Source organism: Arabidopsis lyrata (genome assembly GCF_000004255.2).
Source record: "Arabidopsis lyrata subsp. lyrata unplaced genomic scaffold ARALYscaffold_7, whole genome shotgun sequence".
Taxonomy (NCBI): domain Eukaryota; kingdom Viridiplantae; phylum Streptophyta; class Magnoliopsida; order Brassicales; family Brassicaceae; genus Arabidopsis; species Arabidopsis lyrata.
Genome location: NW_003302549.1, coordinates 11,966,807 through 11,983,737, shown reverse-complemented (window position 1 = coordinate 11,983,737; position 16,931 = coordinate 11,966,807). Strand labels below are relative to the sequence as shown.

The 16,931-nt window shown below is 35.4% G+C and overlaps 2 protein-coding genes across 2 annotated transcripts; both read left to right on the top strand.

Annotated features, from left to right (window-relative positions):
* Window positions 1-4,210: 4,210 nt before the first annotated feature.
* Window positions 4,211-8,344, top strand: LOC9306215 (probable mannan synthase 1). The gene is made up of 10 exons (XM_002870098.2): window positions 4,211-4,333; window positions 4,421-4,765; window positions 4,927-5,025; window positions 5,819-6,071; window positions 6,169-6,279; window positions 6,662-6,798; window positions 6,927-7,040; window positions 7,398-7,597; window positions 7,676-7,864; window positions 7,978-8,344. Exons 1-10 carry the CDS (start codon window positions 4,268-4,270, stop codon window positions 8,123-8,125), a joined length of 1,662 nt encoding a protein of 553 aa, XP_002870144.1. The 5' UTR covers window positions 4,211-4,267; the 3' UTR covers window positions 8,126-8,344.
* A 376-nt stretch (window positions 8,345-8,720) lies between these two features.
* Window positions 8,721-12,027, top strand: LOC9304186 (putative glucuronosyltransferase PGSIP7). The gene is made up of 4 exons (XM_021016549.1): window positions 8,721-9,514; window positions 10,469-10,935; window positions 11,036-11,183; window positions 11,388-12,027. Exons 1-4 carry the CDS (start codon window positions 9,186-9,188, stop codon window positions 11,926-11,928), a joined length of 1,485 nt encoding a protein of 494 aa, XP_020872208.1. The 5' UTR covers window positions 8,721-9,185; the 3' UTR covers window positions 11,929-12,027.
* Window positions 12,028-16,931: the final 4,904 nt, after the last annotated feature.

Genomic DNA, 16,931 nt, shown 5'->3' with positions numbered 1-16,931 from the left:
TATCAATATACTTGATTTGCCGGAAAAAAAAAAAAAAAAATTTTTTATTTTTTTGTCAAGCTCAAAATTATTGTGAAAAGAAAAGCTCAAAATTTTATGTCTTCCATAAAAAGTAACTATCAACATATGTAATCTAACACAGATACATTTGTTAAAAAATTTACTTTTCTTTTGTTAAAATTTTAATGTATTGATCAACAAATTGGAAGACAAATAACAGTAGAAAATGGTCAGTTTCTTAAATACTAACTGTAGTAACTTTCTCCACACTCGTCACTTTTGTATTGGGAAAATTCCCAAAAAAAACCTCATGTATTTTTTATTTGGACGTTTAATACCCAATTGTTTTCGGTTGGAAGAAAAATACACATATTAATAAAACTGTGCGATTTAATACCCAAACAATCAAATGTTGTTATTTTCATACTTACGAACTCACAACAAAAAATATATTCCAATTTTACCCTTATCATCTCAATTAATTATTAACTTTTAAATAAGGTGATATTTTTTTTCTTTAAATAAAAATTAATTTTGTCAATGCTTTATTTTATGATGCCTAAAAAATAAATTTTAAATTTATATAATTATTTTATTTTAAAATTAAACATAAAAATTAGCAGAAAATCAAAAATATTAAAAATAGTCATTTGTACAATCTTATTCCGTCTTTGCAATGTCAAAGAGACGTTTTCTCTTCGGTTCTAATTTTTTCGATTAATATCTACGAGAATTACCGGTAAACAATCTCCGTCGTCCTCTTTTGCAACCATCAAATTCGATAACCATTCGCAATCTCCTTTTAATCCTATCCAAAATCTTCATCGCCAATAAAACTAATTTGATTTGATTCGTCGTGATGCATATGATATCAACGAGCATCAATATGAACTTTTTTTTCGTCGTGAGAAACTCTCTATTCGAATATAAATCCTTCACGAATGAAACTATTTTCGACAAAATCTCAATCCGAATCTCATCGTCTCTCTCAAGATTTATCAATTCATAAAAATGGCTAATTTTTTTTTTTTACTTTTTCTAAATTTTTTGCTAATTAATTTTATTTTTAATTTTTAAAATTAAATATTTGTAAAATAAACTGCAAATTATTTTGAAAATTTTTTTGAATTTTTTTTTGGGATAACAAAGAAATAAAATATTTATAAAATTAATTTTTATTTAAATAAAAAACTATTGTGACGTAATCTAAAAGTTAATAATTAATTGAAATAGTAAGGGTAAAATTGGAATTTTATTTTTTTTGTTAGATCGTCAGTATGAAAATAACAACATTTAATTGTTTGGGTATTAAATCGCACAATTTTATTAATATGTGTATTTTTCTTCCAACCGAAAACAATTAGGTATTAAACGTCCAAATAAAAAATAATTGAGGTTTTTTTTGGGAATTTTCCCCTTTTGTATTTTCAAAATATATACCATATATATAAATTGAATTCATGCTTTGATGTTTTGTTCTTTTCTTTTTGGCAGCTCACATGGTTTGATTCATTGATAAGTCAATTTCAAAATTTTCTCTCAAATTTAATTAATTCTCCATTTCTAAAAATACAGGGGGGCAAGGTATTTGGTATGCACATGAGATTAATAATACTACCCAAAAAGAAGGTAGTAACAAATAAAATAAAAGTAGAGAAATTGTTAAAAATGCCCCTTTTTCAATACCCCTTTTCAAAAATGCCCCTTTTGAGAGTCCATTTTTAAGTTTGCCCTCTTTTAATTTTTAATGACCATTTTACCCTTATTTGAAACAAAATTAGGTCTACAAAATACAAAATATTTTTTGGCGGGAAAAGTGATCCCGCAATTTTCCCGCCAAAACACTTGTAAAAACCTTTAAAATACCTTGTAAAATTTTCCCGTAAAAATTTTTCCCGCCAAAAAATTTTTTTGGCGGGAAAAAATTTTACGGGAAAATTTTACAAGGTAATTTAAAGGTTTTACAAATTTTTACAAGTGTTTTGGCGGGAAAAATTGGGGGATCACTTTTCTCGCCAAAAAATATTTTGTATTTTGTGGACCTAATTTTGTTATATTTCCTTATATATTTATGATATCTTTTATTAAAAGAAGGGTAATTTAGTCATTTTGTACATAAAAGGGGTATTTTTAAAAATGGACATCCAAAATGGGCATTTTTGAAAATGGGTATTGAAAAAGAGGCATTTTTGTGAGTCTCCCATTAAAGTAAGCGATGTAGTGGCATGGTGGTAAAATTCATTGGTTTCTCTTCGGAAATCTTTCACTTTTGTTTGGGTAATCACATTATAGTCATAAACAAAATTAGTGGAAATCTTTCACTTTTGTCTATTACATTCACCCGTAGAATTAGTTGGGGTTCAGTTCGGATTATCCATTGTTGTCAACTAAATAATAATTTTAAAAGTCTTCTTTTCACACTAGTTTTTTAGATAGTGGTAATTCAATTTTAAATATATGCATTTTATTATTAATATATAATATATATGAAAAAACTAATCTCCGATCCTAAAATATCATAATTATAGATTTTCTGTTTAAACATGTTAGGACGACCGACTATTTGGCTCATTCCTCTATAAGTAGATTAATCCCCTATATATTAACTGAGAAGCATTTTAAATAAAAAACATTACCTTCACGTGTGATTTACAAGACTGCCATGCTAACATGTCGCAACCAGAGAAACTCTGACCAAACTTAACAATTGTCCAATATTTACTAGACTAATTACATATAATGCCATTAGTGGTACTTATGCATATTTCTCCTCTATATTTAAGAGATTAGCAATTAATAAAGGAAATTAATTAATAAAAACTATATAAATTGACGAAACAAGTAAAAAGTATATAGCATAAATTATGATGAACAATATATAATATAAATGTTTATTATATGTTTTGTACTTATATTTTCTTATATGTTTTATAAAAAACATTTAGAATTTTAACATATATGACATTCTATTTTTTGTTATAAATTACAAAACATCTAAATGTATATGTGAGCCCATATGTTTCTTAAATATATTTGGAACATAGTTTTACATAAATTAGTTAGTAACATTTCATTTATTACACATTCACTATGAACAATATTTCAATATTAATCTATGTTAAAAATGTATCCGCTTACTCATTATTTTCAATATTATTTCTTTTCAAATTTTTACCTTATCAATTTATTAAAACTTTTACACGGTTTATTCAATTTAATTAGTCATTTACTCATTTTAGTTACAATTTATTTACAACCCAATACCTTATCGTAACAATATAAATTGATTCATAAAATGAGGGATATGCAATAAATCAATCCTAACTACATAGAATTATCAAGAATAATAAAGGATAATAAAATTTTATTACATTTAAAAAATAATTATTCATACTCTTTTCAGTTTTTATATTGAATTGTTTCCAAAATAAAATCTTAATTAAAATACAAAAAATATTCGAATATATTTCAGAATTATAGGAATGATATTTCAAAAAAAAACTTTGGTCAATATTTTAATTTAAAATCTTATTCCAAATATGGAATATCCTAATTCCTAACTAATAAAATATCCAAAATATATGAGTTACTAAATATATTCAAATATTCACACTTATATATCAAGTGATAATATATAATCGGTTTCCAAAAAATTGTTTATATATTTCATATAACTATTTCTCTCCGCACATAGTGCGGGTAAATCATCTAGTTGATGTTTATTTTGTAACCTCTTCACTTTTTAAGAGGGCAACTAACTAATCATAAATGCTAGTTTAATTTGACGTGTGATTTACTGATTTGATTAAAAAAATATTTTACAAGTAAAAATGTAACAATTTATGAAACCGTCGTACTCGTACGTCACTAATTAAGTTACAAAATACAACCAACATTTACTAATAATAAAATGTGGAGTGATATTAGATGAATGAATCACGTGGAATAAATCTAACAAAAATCATGAGGAGGTGGAGATGATTATTCTTTGTTGCGTTCCCTTCTGTGGTTACCAGCTTAGAGAAGCTGCGATAACGTTAACGCCCTCGTCCACTTAAATTAGAATGTGAGAAAAAAAAAAAAAAAATTTATTTGGAGATCATAACAGTATTGTGTGACATATTACAAAGGAGACAAAACCAGTCAAAAGTAAAAAGTCATCACAATAAAAAAAAAATGTCAATAAAAAGGGTCATTGTGTGACAAGAAAGAAAGAAAATTAAGCCACCACTTCTCCTCTGTCGAGAGCTTCAGTTCTAGAGCAACAATGTCTTTATTTCTGAAGCCCTTCCTCTTCCTCTACGACACCACTCTTAGTCTCCTCTTACTTCTGGTACTTCATAGCTCTCTCTATATATGAATACTTTATTAATTGCTGTGACATTCATAATTAATAGCTATTTTCTCATGCATGAATTAGTTTAATGGAGGGAGTCTTGAAGATGCTGCAGCAAAACAGGAGAGGCTTGAAGCAGACAAAAATGCTGCAGAGTCTGAATGGATCCAACTCCAATATTTGTGGACCAAAACGAGGAGTGTTGTATTACTTCCTGTTTTCAAGGGTTTGGTGGTTATGTGTTTGGTTCTATCCATTATAGTGTTCTTTGAGAGTTTTTACATGAACTTTGTGATACTCTTCGTCAAGTTATTTAGACGTAAACCCCATAAAGTGTACAAATGGGAGGCCATGCAAGAAGATGTTGAGGTTGGACCCGATAACTACCCAATGGTTCTTATCCAAATACCAATGTACAATGAAAAAGAGGTATACATACATACTATACCTTTCTTAATTACACTCTCTTTATTATATGGTTGATTACACATTTTACACTCTCCACTATATATATATATATATATATAATACGAACTAACGACATAATGATCTAACGACATAATGATGCATACTCTGTTTACTCGTTGTAGGTTTTTCAATTATCTATAGCGGCAATATGTAGTTTGGTGTGGCCATCAAGCCGCCTAGTAGTTCAAGTTGTAGATGATTCTACGGATCCGGCCGTAAGGGTAAGTAGCTTGTTCGAATTCTGTTTTTTTTTTAATTATATATTAATTAGATTTACAAAAAAATCAAACAATTTATATAGCATGTTAAAAAGAATCGGCCACTTAGGCAGTCAAATCAATTGAACGTTCTAAACGCATCAGTTAAAAACTTTTTCAACCGAGTTTTGGACCTACACCTCTAATTAATTGGTTAAAATGTCGGACTAATATATTTTCAAATTATTTATTAAATAATTACAAATATGGAGAAATATTTTGAATATATGAAAAAAATTTTGGATATAAGAAAAACACATTATTATTTTATATTTAACATCATATTTTATTTTACTTTAAAAATTAGAAAATATATTGAAACATACATAATTTCTTTAACTATCATATATATTTTATTAATTATAGAAATATAAAATAATATAAAAAAGTTTCCCAATAATTATCAGGAATGGCTCTTTTGAGTTCTAATTAATTTCGGATGACAAAAAAAAAAAAATAGTTAGGCGTCAGACCCTCTTCAAGCGCTTGATTAGTGCTTAATTTTTTTTGAACACTTTATTTTGTGTTTCTTATCTTTCATAGGAGAAACAAAGAAATAGTATAGGAGTAACACTTGTCTCACAAATTTTTCACCTAAGATGTTTATCTTTTTCCTATAATTGAATCCTCTTTTGATTTACAAGTCAAAGATATATGACACAAGATTTCGATACAAACGAGATTAGTATATCGATCCATCACATATTAGGATGCATACATTTTATGTATAGTATGATAAATGTGAAAGAGTAAGCAGGGCGGTGTGGACATAGAGATTGCAAAATGGCAAAGCCAAGGCATAAACATAAGGTGTGAAAGGAGAGATAATAGGAACGGCTATAAAGCTGGAGCTATGAAAGAAGCTCTTACGCATAGCTACGTCAAGCAATGCGATTTCGTAGCAGTCTTCGATGCCGATTTCCAACCAGAGCCCGATTACCTCATCCGCACCGTCCCCTTTCTTGTCCACAACCCTGACGTTGCTCTCGTTCAAGCCCGATGGATATTTGGTATGTTTACAATCATTTAATTTTATAATGTATTGTCAACTGGTTTGACATGAATATTTATTTTTCAGTGTGATAATGAATGGTGATTTTCTTGCAGTTAACGCGAACAAATGTTTGATGACGAGGATGCAAGAGATGTCTCTCAACTATCATTTCAAGGTGGAACAAGAATCAGGGTCGACTAGACATGCTTTCTTCGGATTTAATGGTATAATTAAATCTCCAAGCACAATCAAAATAACACCAGCTTTTAGAACAAAAAATTTAAGAACCATAACACTACTTACTAATTAATTGATTATATATCTATATATGAGTTGGCAGTCATCATTTCATCAACCTAAGGATGGTTTGTAGTCAAAAATATTAAGACGATGAACCTTAAGGATTGCCATCTTAAGCTAAGAGAAAGCATCGTGTGAACCTTAAATTAAAAGGGAAATGAGAAAATATAAAAATATATATTTCATAAAAAGATTAATATTAGTCCCTCTACTTATTTATTAAACTCGTTGAAAACACCTTGTGGGTGACTATAAGACTCATATTTTTGGGACCATGAAATAGAAGTGATATATTAATAATTATAGGAACCGCGGGTATATGGAGAATATCGGCAATGGAAGCAGCAGGAGGATGGAAATCAAGGACCACAGTAGAGGACATGGACTTGGCTGTTCGTGTTGGTCTTCACGGCTGGAAATTTGTCTACCTTAACGACCTCAAGGTAACACACGTTTTCCTTTATATATTAGAGAATTAGTTACTCAAAATCATAAGAATACTAAATACATTAATTAGTCTCCTTTTGTTATCACAAACAAAACAATAAATGGCTAATTTGGAGGTATGCAGGTGAGAAACGAGCTTCCAAGCAAATTCAAGGCCTACAGATTCCAGCAACATAGGTGGTCCTGTGGACCGGCCAATCTATTTAGAAAAATGACGATGGAGATCATTCGTAATAAGGTCCTTTTTGTCACTTTGCTTCATTCTGACCCCATGTGTTTAGTGACTGATGTCCTAATTTATTTTGTCTTTAGACGGATTGGGACCCGTGATAGTGATAAGCAGGGTGTCCTGTTTGAACTAGTTGAGGACCAGTGTTGAAACACACGTTTCAGTGATTGATTGGTTTAAGTCCCTCTCTTTGTCTCTCGTTGGGACCGGGGTAGTGTGATATGTACGGTCTTATATCAACCAGTTTGGCTAATTAATTAGGTTTTGTTCGGTTTCAAAATGGTTCGATTTTAATATTGTTTGCATTGAAGTAATTCGTTTTACATAAAGCTAATTAATTAACAAGGAATGTTTGTTTTGGAACAGAAAGTATCAATATGGAAGAAGTTCTATGTGATCTACAGCTTTTTCTTCGTAAGGAAAGTGGCAGTACACTTCTTGACATTCTTCTTCTACTGTATAATTGTGCCAACAAGTGTCTTCTTCCCTGAAATCTACATCCCATCTTGGTCTACCATTTACATTCCCTCTTTGATCACTATCTTCCACACCATGGCAACTCCAAGGTAGTCTAACTATTAATTAATCTAATTACTCATCAAGATTTTTCAGTTTTCTGATTTCAATTTAATGCATTCGACTAGATCCTTCTACCTCGTGATATTTTGGATCTTGTTCGAGAATGTAATGGCTATGCATCGAACCAAAGGAACGTGCATTGGCCTACTTGAAGGAGGAAGAGTGAACGAATGGGTTGTGACCGAAAAATTAGGAGATGCTTTAAAGAATAAGCTACTCTCGCGGGTCGTTCAAAGGAAATCTTGTTATGAGAGGTGAGAAATTGATGAAGAAGTTATACATATATTTCCGCTTATGTTATAGGTGATGTTTTCTAACGAATACACATAGTTTTAACAAGATCAAAATTTGTTTTATTCTATTGCAGAGTGAATTCAAAGGAAGTGATGGTGGGGGTGTACATATTAGGATGTGCACTCTATGGCCTGATCTATGGCCACACATGGTTACATTTCTATCTTTTTCTTCAGGCCACGGCCTTTTTCGTCTCCGGTTTTGGTTTTGTTGGAACCTAATAAGAACCTTCCCGGCCCATTATTTTTAGTCACCAAATAAATTGTCCATGTTTTAGTTCTTATTTACAGTTTTACCATTGTTCGGTTTGGACCCCATATCATGTTCACATGTTGTATAAGTATAACGAATAAGATTTTTTTGTTTGTTTGAATGTATACGTCACTCTGTAATTTCCCCATTGTTATTTATCATCCTTTATTTGAAAGTCGACAAAATAATTCAACTACGTACTCTAATAATTCAACAATGAGTATTAGTAAATTTCATCTAAGGACTAAACCTATCAGACGAATTTTACCTAAAGAAAAACAAAAGACAATGTATCAACTAAATTCTTTTTCAAATGATTAAGATAGACAAAATTTATACCATCAATATAACTATAATTTCTATCTCATATCTTCATATCTCTTTTCAAATCAAGCGATTGTGTTAACGAGTAGCGGAGTAGTGGGTATATACGCCCAACGACCCATTCAATTTATAATCCCTCAATTTTGTTTGCTTTCGGTCTACGTTTAGCCAATTTGATGACATGTTTTTGGTAAAAAATGCTTACTATCCAAATACTACCTCCCTAGTGGAGTTTAAGTACTAATAAGATGCAATGTTCTGAGTTCTGATCAACAAAACAGATATGACAGAGGAGAAATTGAATATTTTACAGAAAGAGTATGTATCAGAATTCTCAACGTCCATTAAATTTTGAATTTTGGGTGTTCAACAACCAGTAAGTCACTAATTTGTTTCGAGCATGCACCTACTAGCCAGTTTTGGTTAAACATTTCCAAATAATTTATATCTTAAAATGGAGAATTTAAAACTAAGGAAATAAATAATTTTTTTAAAAAAGATTAATTCATATTGGCCACACTACTTGACCTTTTAAAGTCTTTCCAGTCTCCCAGAAACATCTGTCTTTCATAATTCCATTACTGCATTACATTAAGTGATTACATTACATGTGTAAAACCCCAAAAAACCATGAAAATTGAAATTCCCCACAAAACCGAATTCTGAAAATTCTCTTGGTTTGTTTGTATAAAGAAGAAATTAAGCATGGATTGTCAGAGAACTATAGTGTTCTCTTGTTGGGTTCTGTTTCTTTTAATCATCGAAACGACAGCGTATAACGAGAAACAGCTGTTCCAGCCGTTTGAAACGGAAAACGCAAACGCGTTGACCGCGGTTATGGAGCGAGGATTAAAGACGCAGCGGCCGGAGCACAGGAACGCTTATGCGACGATGATGTACATGGGAACACCAAGAGACTACGAGTTCTACGTTGCCACACGTGTCTTGATCAGATCGCTTAAGGGTCTTCACGTGGACGCTGATATCGTCGTCATCGCCTCTCTCGACGTTCCGATCAACTGGATTCACGCTTTGTAAGTGTGGTCTCCTCATCTTCTTTTTCTTTTCTTTTTCATCGCCAAAACGGTACCGTTTAATTGTTAGAAAAATCTCTAGTCTTTTTTTTTTTCTTCTTTGAATCAAGGAAAAAACATTATTTTCTAAAATAGTTTTCTAACCTCATTTGGATTATACAAATTTTTCATAATATATTTTTAAAAAATTTAGAGGAAAAATAGATGAGAACATGGAAGAGCAGTAATGCGGGAAAGAGCATGAAAATAATATTTAAAATTTTCAAAAAGTGATTATTTGGCTCTAATATATATATTATTATTAAAATTGAAAATGTCCAGAACAAGACAGTCTTAATTAGTCGCAGACGTGTTTTCCACGACCTGTTTTGGATTGCTTGTCTTTTTTTCTTCTATTGTTGATTAAAATTTCTCAGCCATAAATAAAAATCATAATAGGATTTTTCTTTCAAACATAGAAGCTTACTTTTAAAATGATTTATTTCTTTGTTTGTCGGAATTACTTCATATTCATATCACCTTTTCATTTTCATTTTCATTTTCATATTCAAACTTACATGAGTTAGGTGGAAATTTGATGTTTCTCTTTTCTTTAGTGGAAGGTGAGTATTTAAGAGATTAGATGTGTAAATGTATATATTAGTGGGATTGCTTGTTGATTTTATTTTAAACTTTAAAGAGATAAGAAAATATAACATTGTTAAAAAGAGTAAATTGGCTGTCAGATACCTTATTATAGTAACTAAAAGTCTCAGACCTTTTAAAACTTTTTTTTTGTTGATTTCCCTTTTTTGGAACTGAAAAAAATATAGAATATTCAGGAACTATAAATCAAAGTTATGCATAATGTTTTTTTTTTCTTGCTGCAGTTGTTTAGAAGAAACTATTTATTAATATAATCTTTATTTTTATTTGGTAAATTTGATTAATATAATTCACTAATTGGGTATCTAGGGAAGAAGAGGACGGAGCTAAAGTAGTGAGAGTAGAGAATCTTGAGAATCCGTACAAGAAACAAACCAACTTCGACAACAGATTCAAGCTTAGTCTAAACAAGCTCTACGCTTGGTCTCTCTCTGATTATGACCGTGTCGTAATGCTCGACGTCGACAATCTCTTCCTCAAAAACACGGACGAGCTCTTCCAGTGTGGCCAATTCTGTGCTGTCTTCATTAACCCTTGCATCTTCCACACTGGTCTCTTTGTGTTGCAGCCATCAATGGAGGTCTTTAGAGACATGATTCATGAGCTTGAAGTAAAGAGAGATAACTCTGATGGAGCTGATCAAGGCTTTCTTGTCAGCTACTTCTCTGATTTACTCAATCAGCCTCTCTTTCGTCCTCCTTCCGATAACCTTACCACCGCACTTACTGGACATTTTAGGCTTCCTTTGGGATATCAAATGGACGCATCTTATTACTGTAAGTAACCACCACTCTCTCCATTTCATGAACCCCAAAAGTAATAACATTTTGGTAATCTATTTATGTGTGCATGTCGCTCTCTTTATGTCTTTATTAGACCTAAAACTCAGATGGAACGTACCGTGTGGACCAAACAGTGTGATTACGTTCCCAGGAGCAGTTTGGTTGAAGCCATGGTACTGGTGGTCATGGCCTGTTCTTCCTTTAGGTCTCTCATGGCACCACCAACGCCGCTACACCATAAGGTTCGTTTTATTTAATTACTAAACCGAAACCAAGACTAATACTCGTAACCTCCAACTAGAATTCCATCTGATACACGTTCAAATTTACCATTCTAGGAGTATATATAGCAATTACATGTTTTTAGGATTAGTCTAGGTTTCAACCTCTCATTGTCTCGTATAAAAAATTTAACAGTCAGGACTAATCCTCTGCTGTCATTGTAGTTATTCCACAGAGATGCCTTGGGTTATAATCCAAGCAGTGTTCTATCTAGGGATCATACTAGTCACACGCCTAGCGCGTCCCAACATGACCAAGCTATGGTATCGACGTTCTGATAAGAATCTAAGCGTGATCCAGACAACTTTCAAGGTTGTTGCACTCCTCTTGATCCTCTCAGCCTACATTATACCATTCTTCATCATCCCACAGACGATCCACCCGCTCATCGGTTGGTCTCTCTACTTAACCGGCTCCTTTGTTCTCTCTACCATACCCATCAATGCCTTCTTGCTTCCAATGCTCCCCGTCATAACACCGTTGATTGGCATTTTCGGAACGCTCCTAGTGATGGCTTTTCCTTCTTATCCTGATGGCGTTGTCAGAGCATTGTCCGTTTTCGGGTATGCATTTTGTTGTGCACCGTTTCTATGGGTCTCCTTTGTGAAGATCACATCACATCTTCAGGTTATGATTGACAAAGAGGTTTTGTTTCCGCGGTTGGGTGAATCAGGAGTCACTTCTTGTCTCAGCAAATTGTACTGATTAAGACGGCAAGATTTTGATCATCTTGATGGATTGCTTATGTACATAATAAAGGTTAGAGAGGATTAACAAAGATAACAGTAACTTTATTTTCTTTGATTTTAACTGAGAGAAATGCATAAATGGAACTACTGTATAAGTTTCAAAAAAACTGAGTTTCTAACTAATGAGCACATCAAAATGGGCCAGATCAAATGAGGTTCATAATGGCCCACTAAGTTCTTCAGAGTTAAGCCTATTCAGATTCATCAGACACTATGTCGTTTTACAGGGAGGTCTACTCGAGTGCCACTGCACTGTTTTACAGTGGGCCCTGATGAGTTAATATGATATTTTTGTCAAAACTGTTAAGGATATAGCAGAATCATGGCCTTCATTACCTCAATATCTCCTTTCCTTCTTTACATAACATTCTATACTTGCTCTAACCTAGAACCTTTCTCTGTTTTTGTATATATATGATCGTGTAACCACTTTATAAGATATATGAAATACATATTATTTACATGGTATCAGAGCCTAAATAAAATTTTTTTTCTCTCGCAGCCGCCTCTCTCTCTCTCTCTCTAGATCTCTGCTCCTCATATTCTCTTCTCTCTACTCAGTTTCAATTCTCACCATGGCTGCCCTAGCTGAAACTGTTAACACCACTCAATCTCTCCTCAACGTCAACATGATGAACGTGACGAAACTCACCTCCAACAACTACATAACATGGAGCCTCCAAGTTCATTCACTCCTTGATGGTTACGACCTTGCGGGGTACCTCGATGGATCCACTGTCCCACCAGATCCGACCGTCACTGTCAACAACCAATCCACACTCAATCCTGCCTACACAAAATGGAGACATCAAGATAAGTTAATTTACAGTGGCCTCATTGGAACCCTCTCACCATCAATTCAGTCCTTAGTCTCAAAGACCAGATCTGCTGCAGAAATGTGGAAACATATCACTGCGACGTACGCCAAGCCAAGTTGGGGTCACACCCAGCAATTGCGCATTCAACTGAAGAATCAAACCAAAGGTGATAAAACGATTGACGAGTATATGCAAGGATTAACGACACGCTTTGACCAGCTTGCTCTCCTTGGAAAGCCACTAGAGCATGAAGAGCAGATCGAATTCATTCTCCAAGGTCTCCCGGAAGAATACAAATCCGTCGTTGATCAAGTTGAGGGACGTGAAACTCCACCATCTATCACTGAAGTTCATGAAAAACTCATCAACAAAGAAGCAAAGCTAATGGCCACATCTCTCTCCACAGCAAGCGTGGTCCCCATCTCTGCTAATACTGCTACCACACGTCAACGCCCTTTCAACGGCAAACAACAGTCTCGCAATCACCAATCCTGGAACAATAACAATCACCAACAGTACCAATCCACAAAACAGGATGGTCGTGTAATAAAGGGGTATCAAGGTAAGTGTCAGCTGTGTGGTGTGTTCGGTCACAGTGCCCGGAAATATTCACAACTGCAGCAACAACAATCAAGCGCACAGTCAAGCTTACTGCCTTCTCCATTCCGCCCATGGCAGCCACGTGCTAATCTAGCACTTGGTTCTCCACACCCGACGAATCCATGGCTACTCGATAGCGGGGCAACACACCACATGACAAGTGATCTTCATAACTTAGCGATGCATCAACCATACCATGGAGATGATGCTGTGCTAATCGGTGACGGTTCTGGTCTCTCAATTACTCATACTGGTTCACTATCTCTACCCTCTACCTCTAGAAACCTATCCTTAAATAATGTCTTATGTGTCCCAAACATTCATAAAAATCTCATCTCGGTCTATCGACTATGTAATTCTAACAAAGTTTCTGTTGAATTTTTCCCTGCCCACTTTCAGGTGAAGGATCTCAGCTCAGGGGTCCCATTACTCCAAGGCAAGACTAGAGATGAGTTATACGAGTGGCCAGTCTCTCCATCCACAATAAACTCCTTCTTTGCTTCCTCTTCATCAAACCCAACCTTAGCAGAATGGCACTACCGCCTTGGCCACCCGTCTTCCTCTATTCTTAAAACAGTTGTTTCTACCTTTTCTCTTCCTTGCAAGCAATCGAGTTCTCAAAACATACTTTGTACTGATTGCTCCATAAATAAAAGTCATAAACTTCCCTTCTCACAAACGTCCATTACCTCCTCTCGCCCTCTTGAATTTATCTTCACTGATGTGTGGACCTCACCGATTATCTCCGTAGATAATTACAAGTATTACTTGGTTCTTATCGATCACTATACACGTTACACATGGATGTATCCACTCAAAACAAAATCGCAAGTGAAAGACACATTCATTCCCTTCAAAGCCCTCGTTGAGAATCGGTTCAACACCAAAATCGGAACTCTATATTCAGACAATGGTGGTGAATTCATAGCTCTCCGATCCTTCCTCTCTAATGCCGGAATCGCTCATTTCACCTCACCGCCTCACACTCCAGAACACAATGGAATCTCCGAAAGGAAGCATCGTCACATTGTGGAAACCGGGCTAACTCTCCTCACACATGCTGCCATGCCAACGTCCTATTGGACCTACACATTCGCCACTGCGGTATACTTGATCAACCGTCTACCGACGCCCGTGCTTGCGATGAACACTCCATTCCAGAAACTATTCGGTGAAGAACCAAATTATGCAAAGCTACGAGTCTACGGCTGTCTCTGTTTTCCTTGGTTGCGTCCATACACTCATCATAAACTCGAGAATCGATCCACTCCCTGCATCTTCTTAGGATATTCACTCACTCAAAGTGCATATCTTTGTCTTGAACCAGCCTCAGGTCGTATCTACATCTCTAGACACGTCAAATTCGATAAACAGACATTCCCATTCCGAAAATCTTCTCAAAATCCACCACCATCAAACACAGCTCTCACTCAAATCGCCACAAACCCACAAGCCGTCGTCATCCCACAGCCTCCACTCGTATCACCGTCTCTGCCGTCTTCGCCTGGACTCTCGAGCTCGGACCATCACCAGAACGTATCGCAGGGAAACGAATTCAATAATGATAGTCGTGAGTCACCACTGAATCGAGAAATCGAAACCAATTCCCAGGTACGTTCCTCAACTAGACCCGACACCCAACCAGACCCATCAAACTCTTCTACCCACGGCCCAATAACGCACCAACTCAAGCCCAAAAAGAAACCAACCCACTTCCTAGCCCAACATCATCGGCCCAATCAAATCATGGCCCAAACCCAAAAAAGACAAAATCCAATCCTACAAACATCACTCTTCCCTCGACATCAACCGTACCTGTAGCTGAAACTCAAGAACAAACAAACCTTCACCCCATGAAAACTCGTGCAAAAAACAACATAACCAAACCCAAATCAAAACTTAACCTCTCCGTTGCCCTGTCCACCCCAATACCACCTGAACCAAGGACCGTGAACCAGGTTTTGAAAGACCCGAATTGGCGTGGTGCTATGTCAACTAAATTTGATGCCTTTGCGAGAAATCAGACTTTTGATTTGGTTCCACGGCAACCTCACTTCAATGTCGTTGGTTGCAAATGGCTATTCAAAAACAAATTTCTATCTAATGGTTATCTTGGCAGGTGTAAAGCAAGGTTGGTGGCCAAGGGTTACAATCAACAACAAGGACGTGACTACACTAATACGTTCAGTCCAGTAATCAAATCCACCACCATCCGTCTCGTGCTTGATGTTGCTGTCTCAAAGTCTTGGCCTATAAAACAGTTGGACGTGAACAACGCGTTCCTTCAAGGAACTCTAAATGAAGAAGTCTATATGGAACAACCTCCTGGATTCGTTGATTCCGACAACCCTTCTTATGTATGCCGACTTCGAAAAACAGTCTACGAACTGAAACAGGCTCCGCGTGCGTGGTACACAGAATTGAAAACTTATCTTCTCAGTCTTGGCTTCACAAACTCACTGGCTGATACGTCCTTGTTCGTTCTCCAACATGGTAAAGACTATGTATACCTGCTGGTATATGTAGACGACATCCTTATCACGGGTAGCAATGGATCATGCATTGCTCGGATTCTTGAGCTACTTGCTGACAGGTTTTCGGTAAAGGATCCGGAGGACCTCAACTATTTCCTAGGCATTGAAGCACATCGAACATCAAAAGGACTGCATCTCTCACAGAGAAAATACATTCTGGATCTTCTCCATAGCTATAACATGATAGACGCCAAGCCCGTCAGCACACCAATGGCCTCATCTCCAAAACTGACACTCACCTCAGGTTCGACCCTCACAGACCCAACTTCTTACCGGAAACTGGTCGGGAGTTTGCAATATCTTGCCTTCACGAGACTTGATATTGGATATGCTGTAAATCGTCTCTCTCAATTTATGCATCGCTCAACAGAAGATCACTGGCAGGCTGCAAAGAGAATTCTCCGATATCTAGCCGGAACAACGACTCATGGGATCTTCTTCTCCGCAAACAATCAGCTCACACTTCATGCATTTTCCGATGCAGATTGGGCTGGAGATTCACATGATTATGTATCCACAAATGCATACATTGTCCACCTAGGAAGAAATCCAATATCATGGTCAGCCAAAAAGCAGAACGGTGTGTCAAGATCGTCAACAGAAGCTGAGTACAGGTCCGTCGCCAACACCGCCTCTGAAATACGTTGGATATGCAACATCCTCACTGAGCTACGAATCATACTTCCAGTAGCACCAGTCATTTACTGTGACAATATCGGCGCCACATTTCTATGCGCTAATCCCGTTTTTCACTCGAGGATGAAACATATTGCCATTGATTACCACTTCGTCCGTGGTCAAATACAAAATGGACTCCTCCGCGTCGCCCACGTCAATACAAAGGATCAACTAGCGGATACGCTCACCAAACCGTTAGCTCGTTCTCGGTTCCTAGAGTTAAGAAACAAGATTGGAGTGATCAAATCCCCTCCATCTTGAGGGAGGGTGTTAAGGATATAGCAGAATCATGGCCTTCATTACCTCAATATCTCCTTTCCTTTTTTACA

Bases quoted from the DNA above. Each gene is read 5' to 3' on its own strand.
- LOC9306215 (XM_002870098.2), top strand. From the start codon at position 4,268: ATGTCTTTATTTCTGAAGCCCTTCCTCTTCCTCTACGACACCACTCTT. The intron at 4,334-4,420 runs GTACTTCATAGC...TGCATGAATTAG, and splicing joins TTAGTCTCCTCTTACTTCTG to TTTAATGGAGGGAGTCTTGA. The intron at 4,766-4,926 runs GTATACATACAT...TACTCGTTGTAG, and splicing joins CAATGTACAATGAAAAAGAG to GTTTTTCAATTATCTATAGC.
- LOC9304186 (XM_021016549.1), top strand. From the start codon at position 9,186: ATGGATTGTCAGAGAACTATAGTGTTCTCTTGTTGGGTTCTGTTTCTT. The intron at 10,936-11,035 runs GTAAGTAACCAC...TGTCTTTATTAG, and splicing joins AATGGACGCATCTTATTACT to ACCTAAAACTCAGATGGAAC. The intron at 11,184-11,387 runs GTTCGTTTTATT...CTGTCATTGTAG, and splicing joins CAACGCCGCTACACCATAAG to TTATTCCACAGAGATGCCTT.